The sequence below is a fragment of the Amblyraja radiata genome, chromosome 10 (assembly GCF_010909765.2).
Source record: "Amblyraja radiata isolate CabotCenter1 chromosome 10, sAmbRad1.1.pri, whole genome shotgun sequence".
NCBI lineage: Eukaryota > Metazoa > Chordata > Chondrichthyes > Rajiformes > Rajidae > Amblyraja > Amblyraja radiata.
In genome coordinates, this window is record NC_045965.1 from 30,219,157 (window position 1) to 30,236,273 (window position 17,117).

Genomic DNA, 17,117 nt, shown 5'->3' on the forward strand with positions numbered 1-17,117 from the left:
GGGACAGGGGTTCCCCGCTTCCATTATAGATGAGGCTCTCGTTAGGGTCTTCTCAATATCCCACAGCTCCCCCTCCCTCCATTCGTAACAAGGACAGATTCCCCCTTGTCTTCGCCTTCCACTCCATCAGCCATCGCATACAGCACATAATCCTCCAACATTTTCGCCACCTCCAACGGGATCACACTACTGGCCACATCTTCCCATCTCCACCCCTTTCTGCTATCCGCAGAGACCATTCCCTCCCTGGTCAACGCGTCCTTTCCCACCCAAACCACCCCCTCCCAATGTACTTTACCCTGCAACGGCAGAAGATGCAACACCGGTCCCTTTACCACCCCCCTCGACTCCATCCAAGTACCCAGACAGTCTTTTCAGGTGAGGCAGAGGTTCACTTGCACCTCCTCCAACCTCATCTACTGTATTCGCTGTTCCAGGTGTCAACTCCTGTATATCGGCGAGACCAAGCAGAGGCTTGGCGATCGTTTCGCTGAACACCTCCCTCAGTCCGCCTAAACCTACCTGATCTCCTGGTTTCTAATTTTAACTCTTCCTCCCATTCCCAATCTGACCTTTCTGTCCTGGGCCTCCTCCATTGTCAGAGTGAGACCCAGCGCAAATTGGAGGAACATCACCTCATATTTTGCTTCAGTAGCTTACACCCCAGTGGTATGAACGTTGACTTCTCTAACTTCAAGTAGCCCTTGCTTTCCCTCTCTCTCTCCATCCCTTCCCTCTTCCCAGTTCTCCCACCAGTCTTACATGTCTCCGTTTTATCTCTGTACCTCCCACTCCCCTGACATCAGTATGAAGAAGGGTCTCGAGCCGAAACATCACCCATTCCTTCTCCCCAGAGATGCTACCTGTCCCTCTGAGTTACGCCAGCATTTTGTGTCTATGTTGTTGGAAGGCATGCTTTTCCGTGCAAGTAGGTGCCTTTGCTAATGCACTGGAGTGTGACCTTTTCTGGCCAATGAATACAACTCATGACTCTTGTCTTCATTTGTTATAATGGAGTCAAAGATAAAGGGCATGTCTGAAAAATGTCTGGGGGATAGGTGTTAGGAATAACCAACCTTCCCGAGCAGATGTAAACAAAGCTGAAAGGTTTGTGGTTACAACATACAATATACATTCTAGCCCTAAAGGGGATAGTTTTAGAAATGTGAAATCCAGCACAATTGATGAGAAATGGAGCACATGAATTCAGAGCACTGCCCTCAGAGAGGCAAAATGTGATATTGACTTTAACAACCTCAGTCTGCTGAAGTACTGTGCGACAAATAGAAATTGATTCATTCTTTTAATGTAGGGAACATGATGGCCAGTTTGTGTACTGCAAGTTCCCAAAGCAGCAAAATGATGGTGACCATATATTCTATTTTAGTAAAAATGAAGCTTAAATCTTAAATTTTGACCAGGACAACAGGATAACGTGTGTACCAACTTTAGTAACCTCTGTGTACCAACAGGATAACATCATTGCTGTTCATTACGGTTCTGCGTGGAATCCTTTGCATCCATCTATGATATCTAGGTCCTCAATTTAATATCTCGTCCAAGAGATTATACATAGTACAGTACAGCAGAGAGTCAGTCAGCATTAGAGGGTGTCAGAAAGTACAACCTCTGAAACACGTTAACCTGCCTTTCTCATAACGAACAGTTTTATATTTCACTCATTCTTTCAGTTTAGAAGAATGAGGGGGGACATCATTGAAACATACAGAATAGTGAAAGGCCTGGATAGAGTGGATGTGGAGAGGATGTTTCCACTGGTGGGAGAGTCTAGGACCAGAGGCCATAGCCTCAGAATTAAAAGCCTCAGAATTATTTTAGGAAGGAGATGAGTAGAAATTTGTTTAGTCAGAGGGTAATGAATCTGTGGAATTCTTTGCCACAGAAGGTTGTGGAGGCCGCCAGTGGATATTTTTAAGGCAGAGATAGATAGATTCTTGACTAGTACATGTGTCAGAGGTTATGTCGAGAAGGCAGGAGAATGGGGTTAGGAGGGAAATATAGATCAGCCATGATTGAATGTCGGAGTGGACTTGATGGGCCAAATGGCCTAATTCCACTATTACTTATCATCTTATGACATTTCGGCTTGTTTCTTTAAATCCCTAATACTATGAAATTTTAAAAAAATTACTTGTTTGTTTCTACTTGTATGTTCTTTTTAAATATTCAAATTGTATTCAAGAAAAGATGAAAATGATGTAATGTGTAAACTTTATTATTGGTATTTTTAGACTATCATGGCATTGCCCTTCCACTGCAGCTCAGCCTGGGAATAAGCATTCCATCAGCCTTCCTTTTAGCTCTGACACTTGCAAAATCAGTCAGGCAAAGGTGAGTACTTCACGATCAACAATATCTTCAAACAAATTGTTAAACAGGAAAATATTATAGTTAAAATAAATGCTTTCCTTACAGTAAAGATTGGTGTGGGAGAAATGGGTTTGGATTTGTGGTACATTGGCATTTGTATTAAGGAAGGAGGAAGCTGTTCTGATAGGACAGACTCCACTTGAACCGGGCTGGGACCAGGATCCTGACAAATTGCATAACTATGGACATGGATAGGGGGATGGAGGATCAACTAATTAGAAATGTATGGATGAAGTTAAAGGGAAGCAGAGTGCAGAAGAGGTTACTAAAGTCTCTAAACGGTGAGAGGAATCAGAAATCAGAGGTGCCAAGGGACGTGGGAGTACAGGTGCAGGATTCCCAAAAGGTTAATTTGCAAGTTGAATTGATAGTATGGAAGGCAAATGCAATGTTAGCAGTTATTTTGAGAGAAATAGAATATAAAAACAGGGATGTAATGCTGTGGTTTTATAAAGTACGTCAGACCACATTTGGAGTATTGTGAGCAGTTTTAGGACCCATATCTGAAGAAGGAGGTGCTGGTGTTGGAAAGGGTCCAGTGGAGATTTACGAGAATGATCCCGGGGATGACTAAATTAATGTCAGATTAACGTTTTATGGCACAGGGCCTGTACTCGCTGGAGTTTAGAAAGATGGGGGGGGACCTCATTGAAACTACCGGATAGTCAAAGGCCTGGATAGAGTGTCTATGGAAAGAATGTTTCCACTAATGGGAGAGTCTAGAACCGAAAGGCACAGCCTCAGAATAAAAGGACACACCTTTAGAGATAAGAAGGAATTTATTTAGTCAGAGAGTGGTGATTCAGTAGAAATCATTGCCACAGACGTATGTGGAGGCCAAGCCATTGAATATTTTTAAAGCGGAGATTGACAGATGCCTAATTCGTAAGGGTGTCAAAGGTTATGGGGAGTAGGCAGGAGAATGGGGTTGAAAGAGAAAGATAGATCAGCCATGATTGAATCACAGAATAGACTCGATGTGCCGAATGGCCTAATTCTGCTCCTATGACATATGAACTTATGACTTTGCCAAAGTTGAAACTGTGCCTTGTGGACTGAGAAACAAAGGCACTATATGCATTATATGTCAATATGGCTGACTTCAGCCGGGGTGTTTACAATCAAAACCCCACACACTGACACTATATCCTGAGGAGTCCCTTCCACTGGGAGCGAAAGAGACATGGCCGGTCTGGCTCTGCCTCAATCGCCTCAGAACATGGGTCGGACGGTGCAAAGCCCTCATGCAGAAGTGGGATACAACAACGATGGACCAACCAAATGTGACCACGGGGAGGCAACCCAAACTATGGAGCACAGACTCACCTGCTCCCTCCTCCCAGAGCCCTGCAAACCAGAAGATCTCAAGGTCTTCAACGCATGTGCCAGAGCCCGCATTATGCAGTGGCTTGGAAAAGTGTAGCGAGACGACAAGGAGAAGAAGCCGAGCTGTTCAGCTTGAAGTTCAAATCCAATATCCAAACCAGAAACCAGGGCACATATCTTTGTTCTGTAATTTTGTTCATTTCCAGTACAACTCACCACTGAGTTGACAAGGTGGTTTTGACTTAATTCAGTCTGCGGGCAAGAAAGTCTGATTAACTGCCGATTTTGCATTTCAAACCTTAATGAATTTTAATTTTCACCTCCTCTCAGAATTTGTTGTTACTGCTAGAATTATGTGTTTTCCTTGTCAACCACTCAAGTTCCCAAAAGCTGGGCATAGTTGTAATTCCCCAAGTAGAGTCTCAATTCAGTTTCACCCATTGAAAATGGCCATTAATGCAATGAATCAATACTCATGTATCAAGAGTTCACACCTGGCAAGGGAAAGGGAATGTTGATAGAGAAACCACATTTTGTGTTGATTAATATTACGTTAAAAATGCACAATATGGCTGCAGATTCCTCCTAGATTCAGAAATTAAAAGAAAGTAAAGATCCACAAAGGGCTCCAGTAATACTTTGCTAGGATATAGCTGAAAGGTAACTCAAAATCAATTGGAGTCACACAGTACGATATTAGTGGTGTAATGGAAAATATGTTAAACATTTGGTTGATTTACCCCTGAAAATGTATCCTTGATGGCTTTGACTACTTTTTGATATTTCAAAATATCAATTTTTTCGTCTCTAACTATTGCACTCAATTTTACTGAACTAACAATAATTCATTAAACCCCCAGGAAAATGAAATGTGTGTCTTCACACTTCAGTTTGTTTGTTGTGGGTTCCCCTCTTGTATGCATATCCCTCCTTCAGGGAACAGGAAGTTCAACAGGAAATAAGACACATACAACAACACGAATTAGCAATTCTGAACTTGATTCTTGGTATTTTGTTTTCCTTATCAACGTGAAAGATGTTTGTGAGAAATAAAAATGTTCACTTATTCCACATCCAAAATTCACAAATGGATGTTGTGACACTTTAAAAGCCAGCATTTATTGCAGGTTCCTAATTACCACTGAGAAGGTGATATTGAACTAACTTCATGAGACTTTGAAGTGTGTTTGGTGAAGCTACCCCCAGAGTTGTCGGCTAAGGACTTCTTTAGATCAGCAATCCGTCACTTTTTATTTTTTAGCTTTTTGAGACCCAGGCATTACTCCTAGAGCCACCATTTATTACCCATCTCTATTTGCTCATGAGAAGATGATTGTGAGCCATACCCTGAATGCTGATGAAGATATTCACACAGTGTGTTTGGGAGAAGATTCAAAGATTTGGACCCAGCAATAATGAAGGGCCAACAGGGACAGAAATGTAGGCTAAGGCTCCCATGTCCCTAAGGCTCTTATCCTTCTTAGTGGTAGAGGCTGGGGATTTGGATGGTGCTGTTGGGGTAGCCTAGATTTGTAACTGCAGTGTAGTTTGTAAATTGTGTGCTGCAGTCACTATGTGCTGATACCATTAGACAGGAGCCATTCAGCCCATTGAGACTGCTCTGTCATTCAATCATGGCTGATCTATTTTTCCCTCAACCAATCAAAATGATCATTTTATTTTTTTGAACATCAGTCTCCATTTCCCATTCTTTGATTCTTGACATATCCATTTGCAGCCTCGTTATGTCTTCTTCACAACCTACTTTCCCACCTATCTTTACGTTAGCAGCAAATTTAGCAAATGCACTTTTGGTGGCTTCATCCGGGTCATCTATAATTGAGGTCCTATCATCAGTTCCTGTGGCGCACCACCTGTTACTGTTTCCTGTTGGCCAGTCAAGCTTCTGTCCATGACACATATTACCTCTCATAGGTAAAAAACCACCTTTGATGTGCCACCTTACCAAATGGCATCTGGAAGTCAAATATAGTAAATTTGTCAGTTGTTCTTTAACTCTTAGGGGAGGCACAGTGGTGCAGCGGTAGAGTTGTTGCCTTACAGTACTAGAGACTGTCTACGGGTGCTGTCTGTATGGAGTTTTCACTTTCTTCCTGTGACCGTGTGGGTTTTCTCCAGATCCACCAGTTTCCTGGGTTAATTGGCTTCTGCAAATTGTCCCTAGTGTGTAGGATAGAACTAATGTATGGGTGATTGCCAGTTGGCGCAGACTTGGTGGTCCGAAGGGTTTGTTTCCACACTGTATCACTAAACTAAAGTAAACTAAACTAAACTCGGGAGTTTCTGTAACTTCTTCAAAAGAAGTGCAATAAATTGGTCAAACATGATTTCCCTTCCCCAAACCATACTGACTCTACACAATTACAATGCTAAATTGGGGCAAAACCAACTTTGGGGCTATGAGACAGGAACTCGCCGAAGTTGATTGGAGTAGGTTGTTGGAAGGAAAAGGAACGTCAGGAAAGTGGGATGTTTGTAAGAGTGTGCTGACATGCACATCCCTGTTTGAGTGAAGGGCAAGACAGGCAAATGGAAGGAAGCTTGAATGACGAGGGAAATTGAGGCTTTGGTCAAGAGTAAGGAGGAGGCATTGGCCAGGTATAGGCAGCTGGGGTGAAGTGTAACCCTGGAGCAGTTTATAAAACTAAGAAGCTAAAAAAGAGGACTGGTGATAGCTCTGGCAGAAAGCTTTAAGGATAATGACAAGGGATTTCATAATTACATAAAGGGAAAGATTGTGGAGAAAGACAGGATTACTGAGGAACTTGGGGCAGTCACTAGAAGAGACGGGAGCCGTCACTATTACGGTCGAAGAGGTGGTGAAGGTCCTAAAATGTATGAAGGTAGACAAATCTGAGGGGTGATCTTATAGAGGTGTACAAAATCATGAAAGGAATAGATTGTTTACATGCACAGAGTCTCTGCAGAATCAAGAACCAGAGGACATAGGTTTAACGTAAAGAGGAAAGATTTAATAGGAACCTGAGGGGTAACTTTTTCCACGAAAGGGTGGTGGGTGTATAGAATCGGTAGCTGAGGCAGGTACTAACGCAATGTTTAAGAAACATTTAGACAGGTACATGGATAGGGCAAGTTTAGAGAGATATAGGATAAATGCAGGCTGATAGGATTAGTGTTGATGGGACATGTTGGCTGGTGTGACCAATAGACAATAGACAATAGGTGCAGGAGTAGGCCATTCGGCCCCGAGCCAGCACTGCCATTCACTGTGATCAGTACCCAGTTCCTGGCTTCTCCCCATATCCCTTGACTCCACTATCTTTAAGAGCTCTATCTAACTGTCTCTTGAAATCATCCAGAGAATTGGCCTCCACTGCCTTCTGAGGAAGGGAATTCCACAGATTCACAACTCTCTGGGTGAAAATATTTTTCCGCATCTCCGTTCTAAATGGCCTACCCCTTATTCTTAAACTGTGGCCCCTGGTTCTGGACTCCCCCAACATCGGCAACGTTTCCTGCCTCTAGGGTGTTGAATCAAGCCCAGTCGCTCCATTCTTTCAAATTATGACAGTCACGCCATCTAGGGAATTAACCTTGTGAGCCCTCAAGGTTCTCTCTCAATAGCAAGAATATCTTTCTTCGAATTTGGAGACCAAAACTATACACAACTCCTCTTGTTATGAAGGCCAACATGCCATTAGATGTATTCACTGCCTGCTGTACCTACATGCTTACTTTCAGTGATAGATGAACAAAGACCCCCCAGATCATGTTGTATTTCCCCTTTTCCTAACATGACTCCATTCAGATAATAATCTGCCTTCCTATTCTTGCCACCAAAGTGGATAACCTCACATTTATCCACATTAAACTGCATCTGCCATGCATCCACCCACTCACCCAACCTGTCCAAGGAAACTAGAAGCCCATGCAAGTGACTTCAGCAAGTTGGGCTGAAGAGCCTGTTTCCATGCTGTATGACTCTATGACTATAATTACCTTGTATTTGTGCCCTACTGTAATGTCTTAAACAATATCTGTCATCATTTCCCCTATAACAGAAGTACACTTGTAGACATTTGGTCCACATGCTTTGGGTGTAAGAATGAAAGCATATTTTTCATATATTGGGGTCCTAAGAGGGTAGAATAATTATTTTAAAGTTTAATTCTCCTTGGAAATGTAATCAGCTACAGGACAATCAATTCCCTTTCCAATATGCAACTACAATGATTTTTCATCTCGCTATTGACGGGATTGTCATCAGTTGTCACTTTGTCTCCCTTCCCCATTCAGAGGTAAATTCCTGAATGCAAGCTGGAAACTAGAAGCCCATGCAAGTGACTTTAGCATATTTGATGATTGGTTGGGTGCAGTGGCTCACTCCATTGATGTTGTATATAGTTTTGACGGAAACAGAGATTCCCATTTAACTTGAGACAGTTTCAATCTCAGCGACAATGCCATGCATAAGATCATAAGGAATAGGAGTGGAATTAGGTCATTTGGCCCATCAAGTCTACTCCGCCATTCAATCATGACTGATCTATCTTTCCCTCCTAACCCCATTCTCCTGCCTTCTCCCCATAACCTCTGACACCTGATGCATGTTTGAACAGCATATCAAAACTAATAGTAAGCTCACATCTAAAATATAAAAATGTAAGCACAGCAAGAGAGGACTGCTGTGCATCTTAGGGCCATATTCCTGTATGTCCGTCTGTAAGACGAGGGTACAAGAACACACAACAGTGAATAGCTTCCACACAAATGAATACTTTACTCTCTGATTTGGGAAGCTATGCTTGTGTCCCTGCGATTATCATTATAAGGCCTGATAGACAAAAGATGTCAAAACGATTATCACTGAGAAAAAGAAAAAGAAAATTAAAGGGAAGGAGAACTCAAGTTTGTTAAGTAGTGATCTATAGTCTAGCTGGTGTGCTCAACCAAATGAGCTGATGAAGCCACAACCTGCACTTCTCTTGCCTGCTGGCATGTGTAATCAACAGTAATCAACAGTTACCAACTGCATTTGATATCGTTGTACTGTATATTTAAAAGGTGTTTTTCAGGTGTCAGATAAAAATAATTGCACGGAGGTGCGAACAAGATAAGATGAATAGGCTTTGTTCAGTTAATGATGATATTAAAAAGTACAATTTTATGTATTGTAATTTCCTGTAAAATAAGGTTTTATATTTCAATACAAATTATTTGTTTATCTTTTAGAATTAAAACAATGTGCAAAGTGCTCTTGCCTGGCTGGGTTCATGAAGAATTTCCAGACGTGGAGAACAGCAAAGTGGCTAAAGAACTCGAGGTAAACTATTAAGGGACAAATGTTCTTTGTACTTTATGTTAGTACAATAATATTCCACATCTGTTACATGTCGTCAAGTCAAGTCACTTTTATCTATATAGCACATTTAAAAAACAACTCTCGTTGGCCAAAGTGCTTTATATTGGCGGAGATGCTAACGTTATACAACATTGGTTCATAGATGAACATGAAAACACTGAAATGGAGAGCTCCCTGGGCAAAATGCTGTCAAGGAAAATTATACATGGGCTAGAAATTAAGTGCGTTAATCGTAGAACATAAAAACGTACAGCACAAGAATAGGCCCATCATCCCACATAATCTGTGCCGAACATAACGCCAAGCTAAATTGATCCCATCTGCCTGCACATAATCCATACCCCTCCATTCCCAGCATATCTATGTGCCTATATAGGCTTGTTAAACACCACTATCGTATCTGCCTCCACCAACACCTAATTTGGATGAGAATGTACAAAGCATGTTTGAAAGGGCCTGTCCCACTTGGGCGACTTAATCCGCGAGTTCTGGCAAGTTTGCCTTCGACTCATACTCGCAGCATGGACAACAAAGACCTCCTACAGACGAGGTCGTAGGAGGTCTTTGTAACTCTCCTTCATGCTCGATAGTAGTGTTTTGACATGTTGAAAAATGCCCGCGAGTAAAAAAAGGTCACCATGGAAAAAATCGATACTTTTTTTACTCGTAGGTTTAGTCAATAGACAATAGACAATATTTCCTTCGCTCCATAGATGCTGCCTCACCCGCCGAGTTTCTCCAGCATTTTTGTCTACCTTCAATTTTCCAGCATCTGCAGTTCCTTCTTAAACAAATTATTATATCTCTGCATCTTCTCTAATGATTGAACATGGCCAAGAATGTGCAAAGCAAGTTTTATGTGTGCTGTTTGCACACATTCACCTTCTTTGTAACCTGAGGTGCAACATTTTCACACAGAGGGTGGTGGAATAGGAATGAACTGCCAGAGGAGATAGTTGAGGCAGACACTGTAACATTTAAAATACATTTGGACAGGTACATGGATAGCAAAAGTTTAAAGCGATATGGACCAAATGCCAGCAGATGGGACTAGCATAGATGGGGCATCTTGGTTATCATTGGCAAGTTAGGGCGAAGGACTTCTTTCCTTGCTGTATGACTAGGTAGTCCATTCCAGGCACCCACCATCATCTGAGTAACAAAAGCCCTGCCCTGCACATCTCCTTTAAACATTGCCCCTTTCACTTTAAAGCCATCTATATTACTAAAAGTCTGATCTTGACCGCTTTTGGCTCGCTGTGGTGTGATTTCCGAGTGAACGCCGCCACCTACCGCCGTCGTTTTTGGCCACCTCGCTCAGAGCCCCCCTCCGCCTTCCAGGACCAGAGGATTTTTCCCATCGATGAAAAATCAGAGAGATATTAATGTTTTTTTTTAAATTGCCATTCTCTCTGCTGCCCCTGCTGGTGGGAGGGGGGAGGGACTATAAAACCCGGAAGTGGTGTGCCTCACTCAGTCTCTGCAAGATGGAGGAAGCCAGAGGGTCACGTCTCTCTGAGCTCTGAATAACACTGAACACATGTCTATTCAACTGTGAGTTTCCTTAATGTGGTTTGAAAATGAATATATGGTTGGTTTGAAGTAAAAAGGCACTGCCTGCAAATGGTTGTTTGGGTGCTTTGGCTTGAAGTAAAAAGGCACTGCCTGCAAATGGTGGTTTGGGTGCTTTGGCTTGAAGTTAAAAGGCACTACTGCAAATGGTGGTTTGGGTGCTTTGGCTTGAAGTTAAAAGGCACCACTGCAAATGGTGGTTTGGGTACTTTCAGACTTGAGGGACTGAGCTACCACTCCAAGAACCCATACCAGTGCTCTAGAAAGCCCCTCCACTGGCCACCAATATTGGAATTGGTGGAGAGGTGGAATATTGCCTCGGGGGACCAGCCCTCCCATGTGAACATGGGACCCAATGGGTCCCACTTAGTCTAGTATCCTATAAACCATGACATTTCCATACTGGAAAAAAGGTTCTGATCATCTCTACCCTATTTATTCTCTCATAATTTTATATACTTCTTTCAGGTCTCCCTTCAACCTTCAGCATCCCATAATAAACAATCCAAGTAAATTATACCAAAGCTGTGTGGTGGCACAGATCTTAGTCTTCTGGTAAAATAGGTTGTGAGCTTTTGCCTAGATCAACAGGAGAGCCAAATTTTGGTCAGCCACTGGGAATCTCCTGATGCCAGCCAAGGTGCAGTATGGCAATATGCTCATTAGATGAGTGATACATGGCAGGCAATTTGTCGCTTTTGGTATCACTGAGATGGTAGCAAAATACAGCACGTTGTTATGAGGTTGCTTATTTCTTCCCGGTTACAAGGACAATAAATAGCACCTCTATTGATTGGTGAAATTTTTACACATTTTACACTGAATCGCATAAGAGGCAGAGGCCGAGAGAGGCAGAGGCTGAGGTCTGGGCTATGTCCACGATTGTCTGCAATTTCTTGTGGTCTTGGAAGGAGCTGTTCCCAAAGCAGGCAGTGATGCACGCTGATAAAATGCTTTCTCCAGTACATCTGCAAACGTTGGTGAGAGTTGTAGGGGATATGCTGGACTTCGTAAACCTTCTAAGGAAGTAGAGGTATTGGTATGCTTTCTTGTCCGTAGCTGCAATGTGGCTAGTCCAGGACAAATTGCTGGTGATATTTATTCCAAAGAACTTGAAGCTGTCAGCCATCTCTACTTCGGCACCATCAGTGTAGATGGAGTACTCTGCTTCCTCAAATCAATCACAATCTCCTTTGTCTCTGACATTGAGGGAGGGAATGTTGGCTTGGCACCAAGTTACAAGGTTCTCAATCTCCATTCTGTACTCTGTCTCGTCATTATTTGATACTGGCCCACTACATCTGCAAACTTATAGATTGAGTTGGATTGGTATTTGGTTGTACTGTCCGCAGTATATAAGGAGTATAGTAAGGGGTTGCGAATGCATCCTCGTGGAGCACCAGTATTGAAAATTATGGTAGAGGATGATATGTCACATATCACATATCCTCACTGATTGGTGTCTGTTGCTCAGGAAGTCAAGGATCAGAACAAAATCCTCATATATCCTCAAATCTTCTCCGCATCCATTCCAGCTTAAAGGTGTCTTTCCTATAATTTAGTAACCAAAACTCAATACTTCACATGTGGTCTCACCAACGTCTTGTACAAGTGTAGATTGAGTTGAGGGGGTGGGGGGGAGGGGATAGTATTTGGATGAGATTGCGAGGAGGCTGGTTTGTGTGATGGGCTGCACTGCATCCACAACTCTGCCATTTCCTGTGGCCATGCACAGGGCAGTTGCCATACCAAGCTGTGCGGCAACCCAACGTGATGCCTTCAGTGGTGCATCTGTGGTAATTGATAAGTGACATTAGGGACATGCCAAATCTCCTGAGTTTCTTCACATCGGCTCTCTTTCATCTCCACACTTAGTCTTGAAGCAGGGTTTCGACTCGAAATGTCAACCAATCCTTTCCTTCCACTGATAGAATAGAATAGAATGCCTTTTATTGGCATTCAAACAGCTTGGTTTGAACGAAATTGCATTTTCTACACTTAACATTACAAAAAAAAAACAAGACCCACACTTAACACAATTTACACAAACATCCATCACAGTGAATCTCCAACACCTCCTCACTGTAATGGAAGGCAAAAGTCTTATCTCTTCCCTTTGTTCTCCTCCCGCGGTCCAGCAGTCCAACTGCAAAGTTGAGGCGAACTGAGGCTCCCGATGTTAAAGCCCCCGGCGGGCTATGGTAAGTCCCGCGGCCGTTAAGCCGTGCCGGGCGATGTTAGGCCTCGCTCCAAGTCCTTTAACCCTGCGATTCTGGCGGGAGAGGTTGCCGTTGCGGGAGCTCCGAAAAGCGGTCTCCCACCAGGGACCTGAGAGCTCCCGATGTTATCGTCCACAGGGCCTGCAGCCGGAGCCTCCGAAGCTCCGAAGTCGGGTTGCAGCCGCGCGCCACCACAGCTCCTCCCGCTCCGAAGTCGGCCCGCCCCGCGATGGCGAGTCCGCAGGCTCCGCGACTGGAGCCCTCAGATTGGTTCTGGCCAGAGGCTGCCGCCGGCTCCACGATGTTAGGCCCAACGACATCAGAGACCTGACAGGGAAAAAGTCGGGTCCCCATACAGGGAAGAGATTAAACAGTTTCCCCCAAACCTCATCCCCCAACCCCCACATATACACAGCTAAAAAAATAATAAAACTAGAATCAAAACATACATTTAACGAGACAAAAATTTAAAAAAGACAGACGGACTGCAGTCGAGCCGCTGCCATTAGGCATCGCCACATCACACTTGACCATGCAATTGACCCACTGAGTTCCTCTAGCAGATTGTTGCTCCAGATTCAAGCATCTGCACTATCTTGTGTCTCCAAGTGCATAGTTTCTTCTTTCTAATTTTTTCTAATCTCAACATTTATTAATTTAATTTCAACAACCTTCTTACTTCTATATCAAAAGGCACAAATGTGCTTTCCTTTGCTCCTGTGATGAAATACTGGCCAGTTAGTACTTAAGACTTGATTATTGCTGTGCATAGTTGTTTTTACATGAGAATGGTTGTAAAACATTTAATTTAGCAGTTTAATACAAGCACCTTTGGTCATCTCATGAGTTTCACTTTATTGTTCACCCTTTTGGCGGAATGAGCAACTGATAGTGTTCTCTTAGGGGAAATGAAACCTGTTTTTTGCAAACAATGGTTGCAAAATGCAATGAGTTATATTTATCTTCCCATTACATCAACTAGTATGCTAAATAAATTGAGAAAGAAACTGAATCCAAACTTTTTTTCCGCATTATTCATTATGCTCATACTTTGTCTACATCAACAGAAAATCTGTTACAGCAGTATGTGTGCCAGTTTTTACTGAACATTATATCTCAGAAGGAAGTGAGATGTATAATGAATTAGATATCTTCTTCTTATTGAGTCCACACACAAGATTAAAAGTTGTTCAGCCAGAGCTGAACACACTTCTCACCATCTGCATACAATGGTGTGTCTTGTCGCTTCTTGCGCTTCTTGTGCGTGGCGGTGGAAAGATTGGTGGAAACAGGGCCGCGACGTGAACACTCTTTCCTTGACCCCAATTAGATAATGACTACTAACCTCAAGTGCAAGGTACTGAATTAAAAACCAATGAACAGATATCAGATGGATTCCACACCATTGTATGATCCTCTCAGTTTATTTTCATCATTGTACTTCCAAGAAATTTTGTGGAATAGGGCGGCACGGTGGCATAGCAGTAGAGCTACTGCCTTACATCATCAGAGACCCAGGTTCGATCCTGACTACAGGTGCTTGTCTGTACGGAGTTTGTACATTCTCCCCGTGGCCTGCGTGGGTTTTCTCCATGATCTTCGGTTTCCTCCCACATTCCAAAGACGTACAGGTTTGTAAGTTAATTGGCTTGGTGTAAATGTAAAATTGTCCCTAGTGTGTGTAGGGTAGTGGTAATGTGCAAGGTTTGCTGGTTGGTGCGGATTCGGTGGGCCAAAGGACTTGTTTTCACACTATTTCTAAACTAAACTAAACTAAACTAAAAATTAGCCCTAGGCCCAACTAATTTAATTTGGAACCCCTTTCATATTCTGCAATGCACCCTATGTACTATGATCTACCAACGGCATATATGCATGAACATTTGCCCACAACTTGTAAGAAAATGATAAGCAAAGGTATAAATAGGCTAAACAGACCAAATGTTGAAAACCCCAGAAGTTCAGAATTCTGAAAACGAGAATCCTGAAACCTTTGATTATAAGCCTCAAATAATTAGGCAAATCAATTCTAAAGAATGTTAAGAATCATGTCAATGAAGCCAAAAGCTGCAGCATTCCAGCATTTAGAGTCATACAGCATAGAAACAGGCCCTTCAGCCCAGCTTGCACATACCGACCAAGGTGCCCCATCTATACTAGTCCCACCTGCCTGTGTTTGGCCCATATCCCTCTAAACCTGTCCTTATCCATGTACCTGTCTAAAAGTTTCAAAAACATTGTGACAGTACCAGCCTCAACTACATCCTCTGACAGCTTGGTCCAAACACCCACCACCCTTTGTGTGAAAAAGTTACCCCTCAGGTTCTTATTCAATTTTCCCCCCTTCATTTTAAAGCTATGTCCTCTGGTTCTCGATCCCCCTACTCTGAGCAAGAGACTCTGTGAGTCCACCCAATCATTTCCTCTCATAATTTTGTACACCTCCATGAGATCACCCCTCATCCTCCTGCGCTCCGAGTCCTAGCCTCTCCCTATAGCTCAAGCCCTCAAGTCCTGGCAACATCCTTGTAAATCTTCTCTGCACCCTTTCCAGCTTTACAACTACTTTCCTACAATATGGCCAGAACTGAACACAATACTCAAAATGCAGGCTCACCAATGCCTTGTCATCCCAACTTCTGTACTCAATAGTCTGACTGATGACAGCAAATGTACCAAAAGCCTTTTTGACCACCCTATCTATCTGTGATGTCACTTTCAACTAACTATGTACCTGTACTCGTAGATCCCTCTGCTCTCCAACACTCCCCAGAGCCCTTCCATTCAGTGTAGTTCCTGCCCATGTTAGTCTTCCCAAAATGCAACACCTCACATTTCTCTGTATAAACTTCCATCAACCATTCTTCAGCCCACCCGCCCAACTGATCAAGGTCCTGCTGCGAAATCTTCACTATCTGCAATACCACCCACTTTGTGTCATCTGCAAACTTGCTAAGCATGCCATGTATGTTCTCATCCATGGCAAAGCTCTTCACATGGCCTAAAATTCTGAAATGACAGTGAAACCACTGACTACATTCACTGAATAAAACATTGTGCCTGCTAATTACAGCTGATCCACACAGCAGCTATACCAAAGGGTTTGTAATTTTATTTAGCAAATCTTTGAAATGCCAATTATATTTTCTTGATATTCATGCATTTTCTACTTATTTCCATTGCAGAAGAAAAATGATTTCCCCTTTCCATATTCTCCAATGCATCCGATGTACAACGATCCACCAATCATAGAGGTGCAGGAAGCTTTGTTACCAAAAATCAACATAAACCCAACTCAGATCTTGCATGAAACTTCTAAGCAACAAAGAGACCAAGGAGGTTTGGATAATCAAGAACTGGACACTCCAGAAGTTTTAAATGTTGATCAATGTCAAGTAAATGAGGAAGAAGCTGAAACTGTTGGGTACAAGCCTCAAATCTCTACTTGTCATGTGCCAACTTTATCACATAATGGAGACCAAGCAATTCAAAAGGATGAGATAAATCAAGTAAAGGAATACAAAGGCTTCAACTTACCAGTGTTTCACAGAACAGCTGATATTTCCACCAATGGTAATATGAACATCGATTTGAACTCAAGCCAAAATGTTGAACAAGACAATTTAAAGTACTTGCTTAAGATGGAAGAGGCTCACTTTGCACTTGGAGAGCATCACAGAATATATGTCACTGAAGACTCATTTCAAGAGCAAACTCTACTACCGGATGAATTTATTGATTGTTTACTGCACCTGGAAGAACCATCCACTGATATCAAGTCTTACTTCCCCCAGATTGTGGCTATTCAGTGACACTCCTTAAACGCACCAAATTCCATTCCTTACCTCAAGACCCAAGAAGCTAGATTACTTCTGTAAGTTGTTGAAATATGTATGGGCCATTTCACTTGAGTTGTACTCTTAGAAATTTAAATATAAAAGTATAAAACCAAAATAAAGGAAAGAATTGATCTTTTGTTCTCAACAGAATGAATGTGGAAATGAGCTGCTAGAAAACATAACTAATTTTACATTATCCCCCTTTCAGCATGGAAAATATATGGGAATGAACAAAGCCGACAGTTTTAGGGTTAATTTTTTCAGAGATGTCATCAAGTTTGCAAAGACACCATTTTGCTAAAACACCTCTGCAACCAATCGAAAGCCTCCACATATTTCCTGTAATGGGACAACAGAAGAGCACATAATACTCCAAATTTGGCCCAACCAAATACCTATAAAGCTGTATCATGACTTACTGGCTCT

At 42.5% G+C, this 17,117-nt stretch overlaps 1 protein-coding gene across 1 annotated transcript in view; it reads left to right on the top strand.

Moving 5' to 3' along the window:
* The window catches only part of LOC116977730 (interleukin-23 receptor-like), a 62,201-nt gene extending 45,415 nt beyond the window's left edge, over positions 1–16,786 (top strand). The window contains exons 14-16 of the mRNA XM_033028451.1: positions 2,253–2,352; positions 8,932–9,022; positions 16,038–16,786. Of these exons, the coding sequence (XP_032884342.1) occupies positions 2,253–2,352; positions 8,932–9,022; positions 16,038–16,664 (818 nt within the window). The 3' untranslated portion in view covers positions 16,665–16,786. The remainder of the gene's footprint in view (positions 1–2,252; positions 2,353–8,931; positions 9,023–16,037) is intronic.
* Positions 16,787–17,117: the final 331 nt, after the last annotated feature.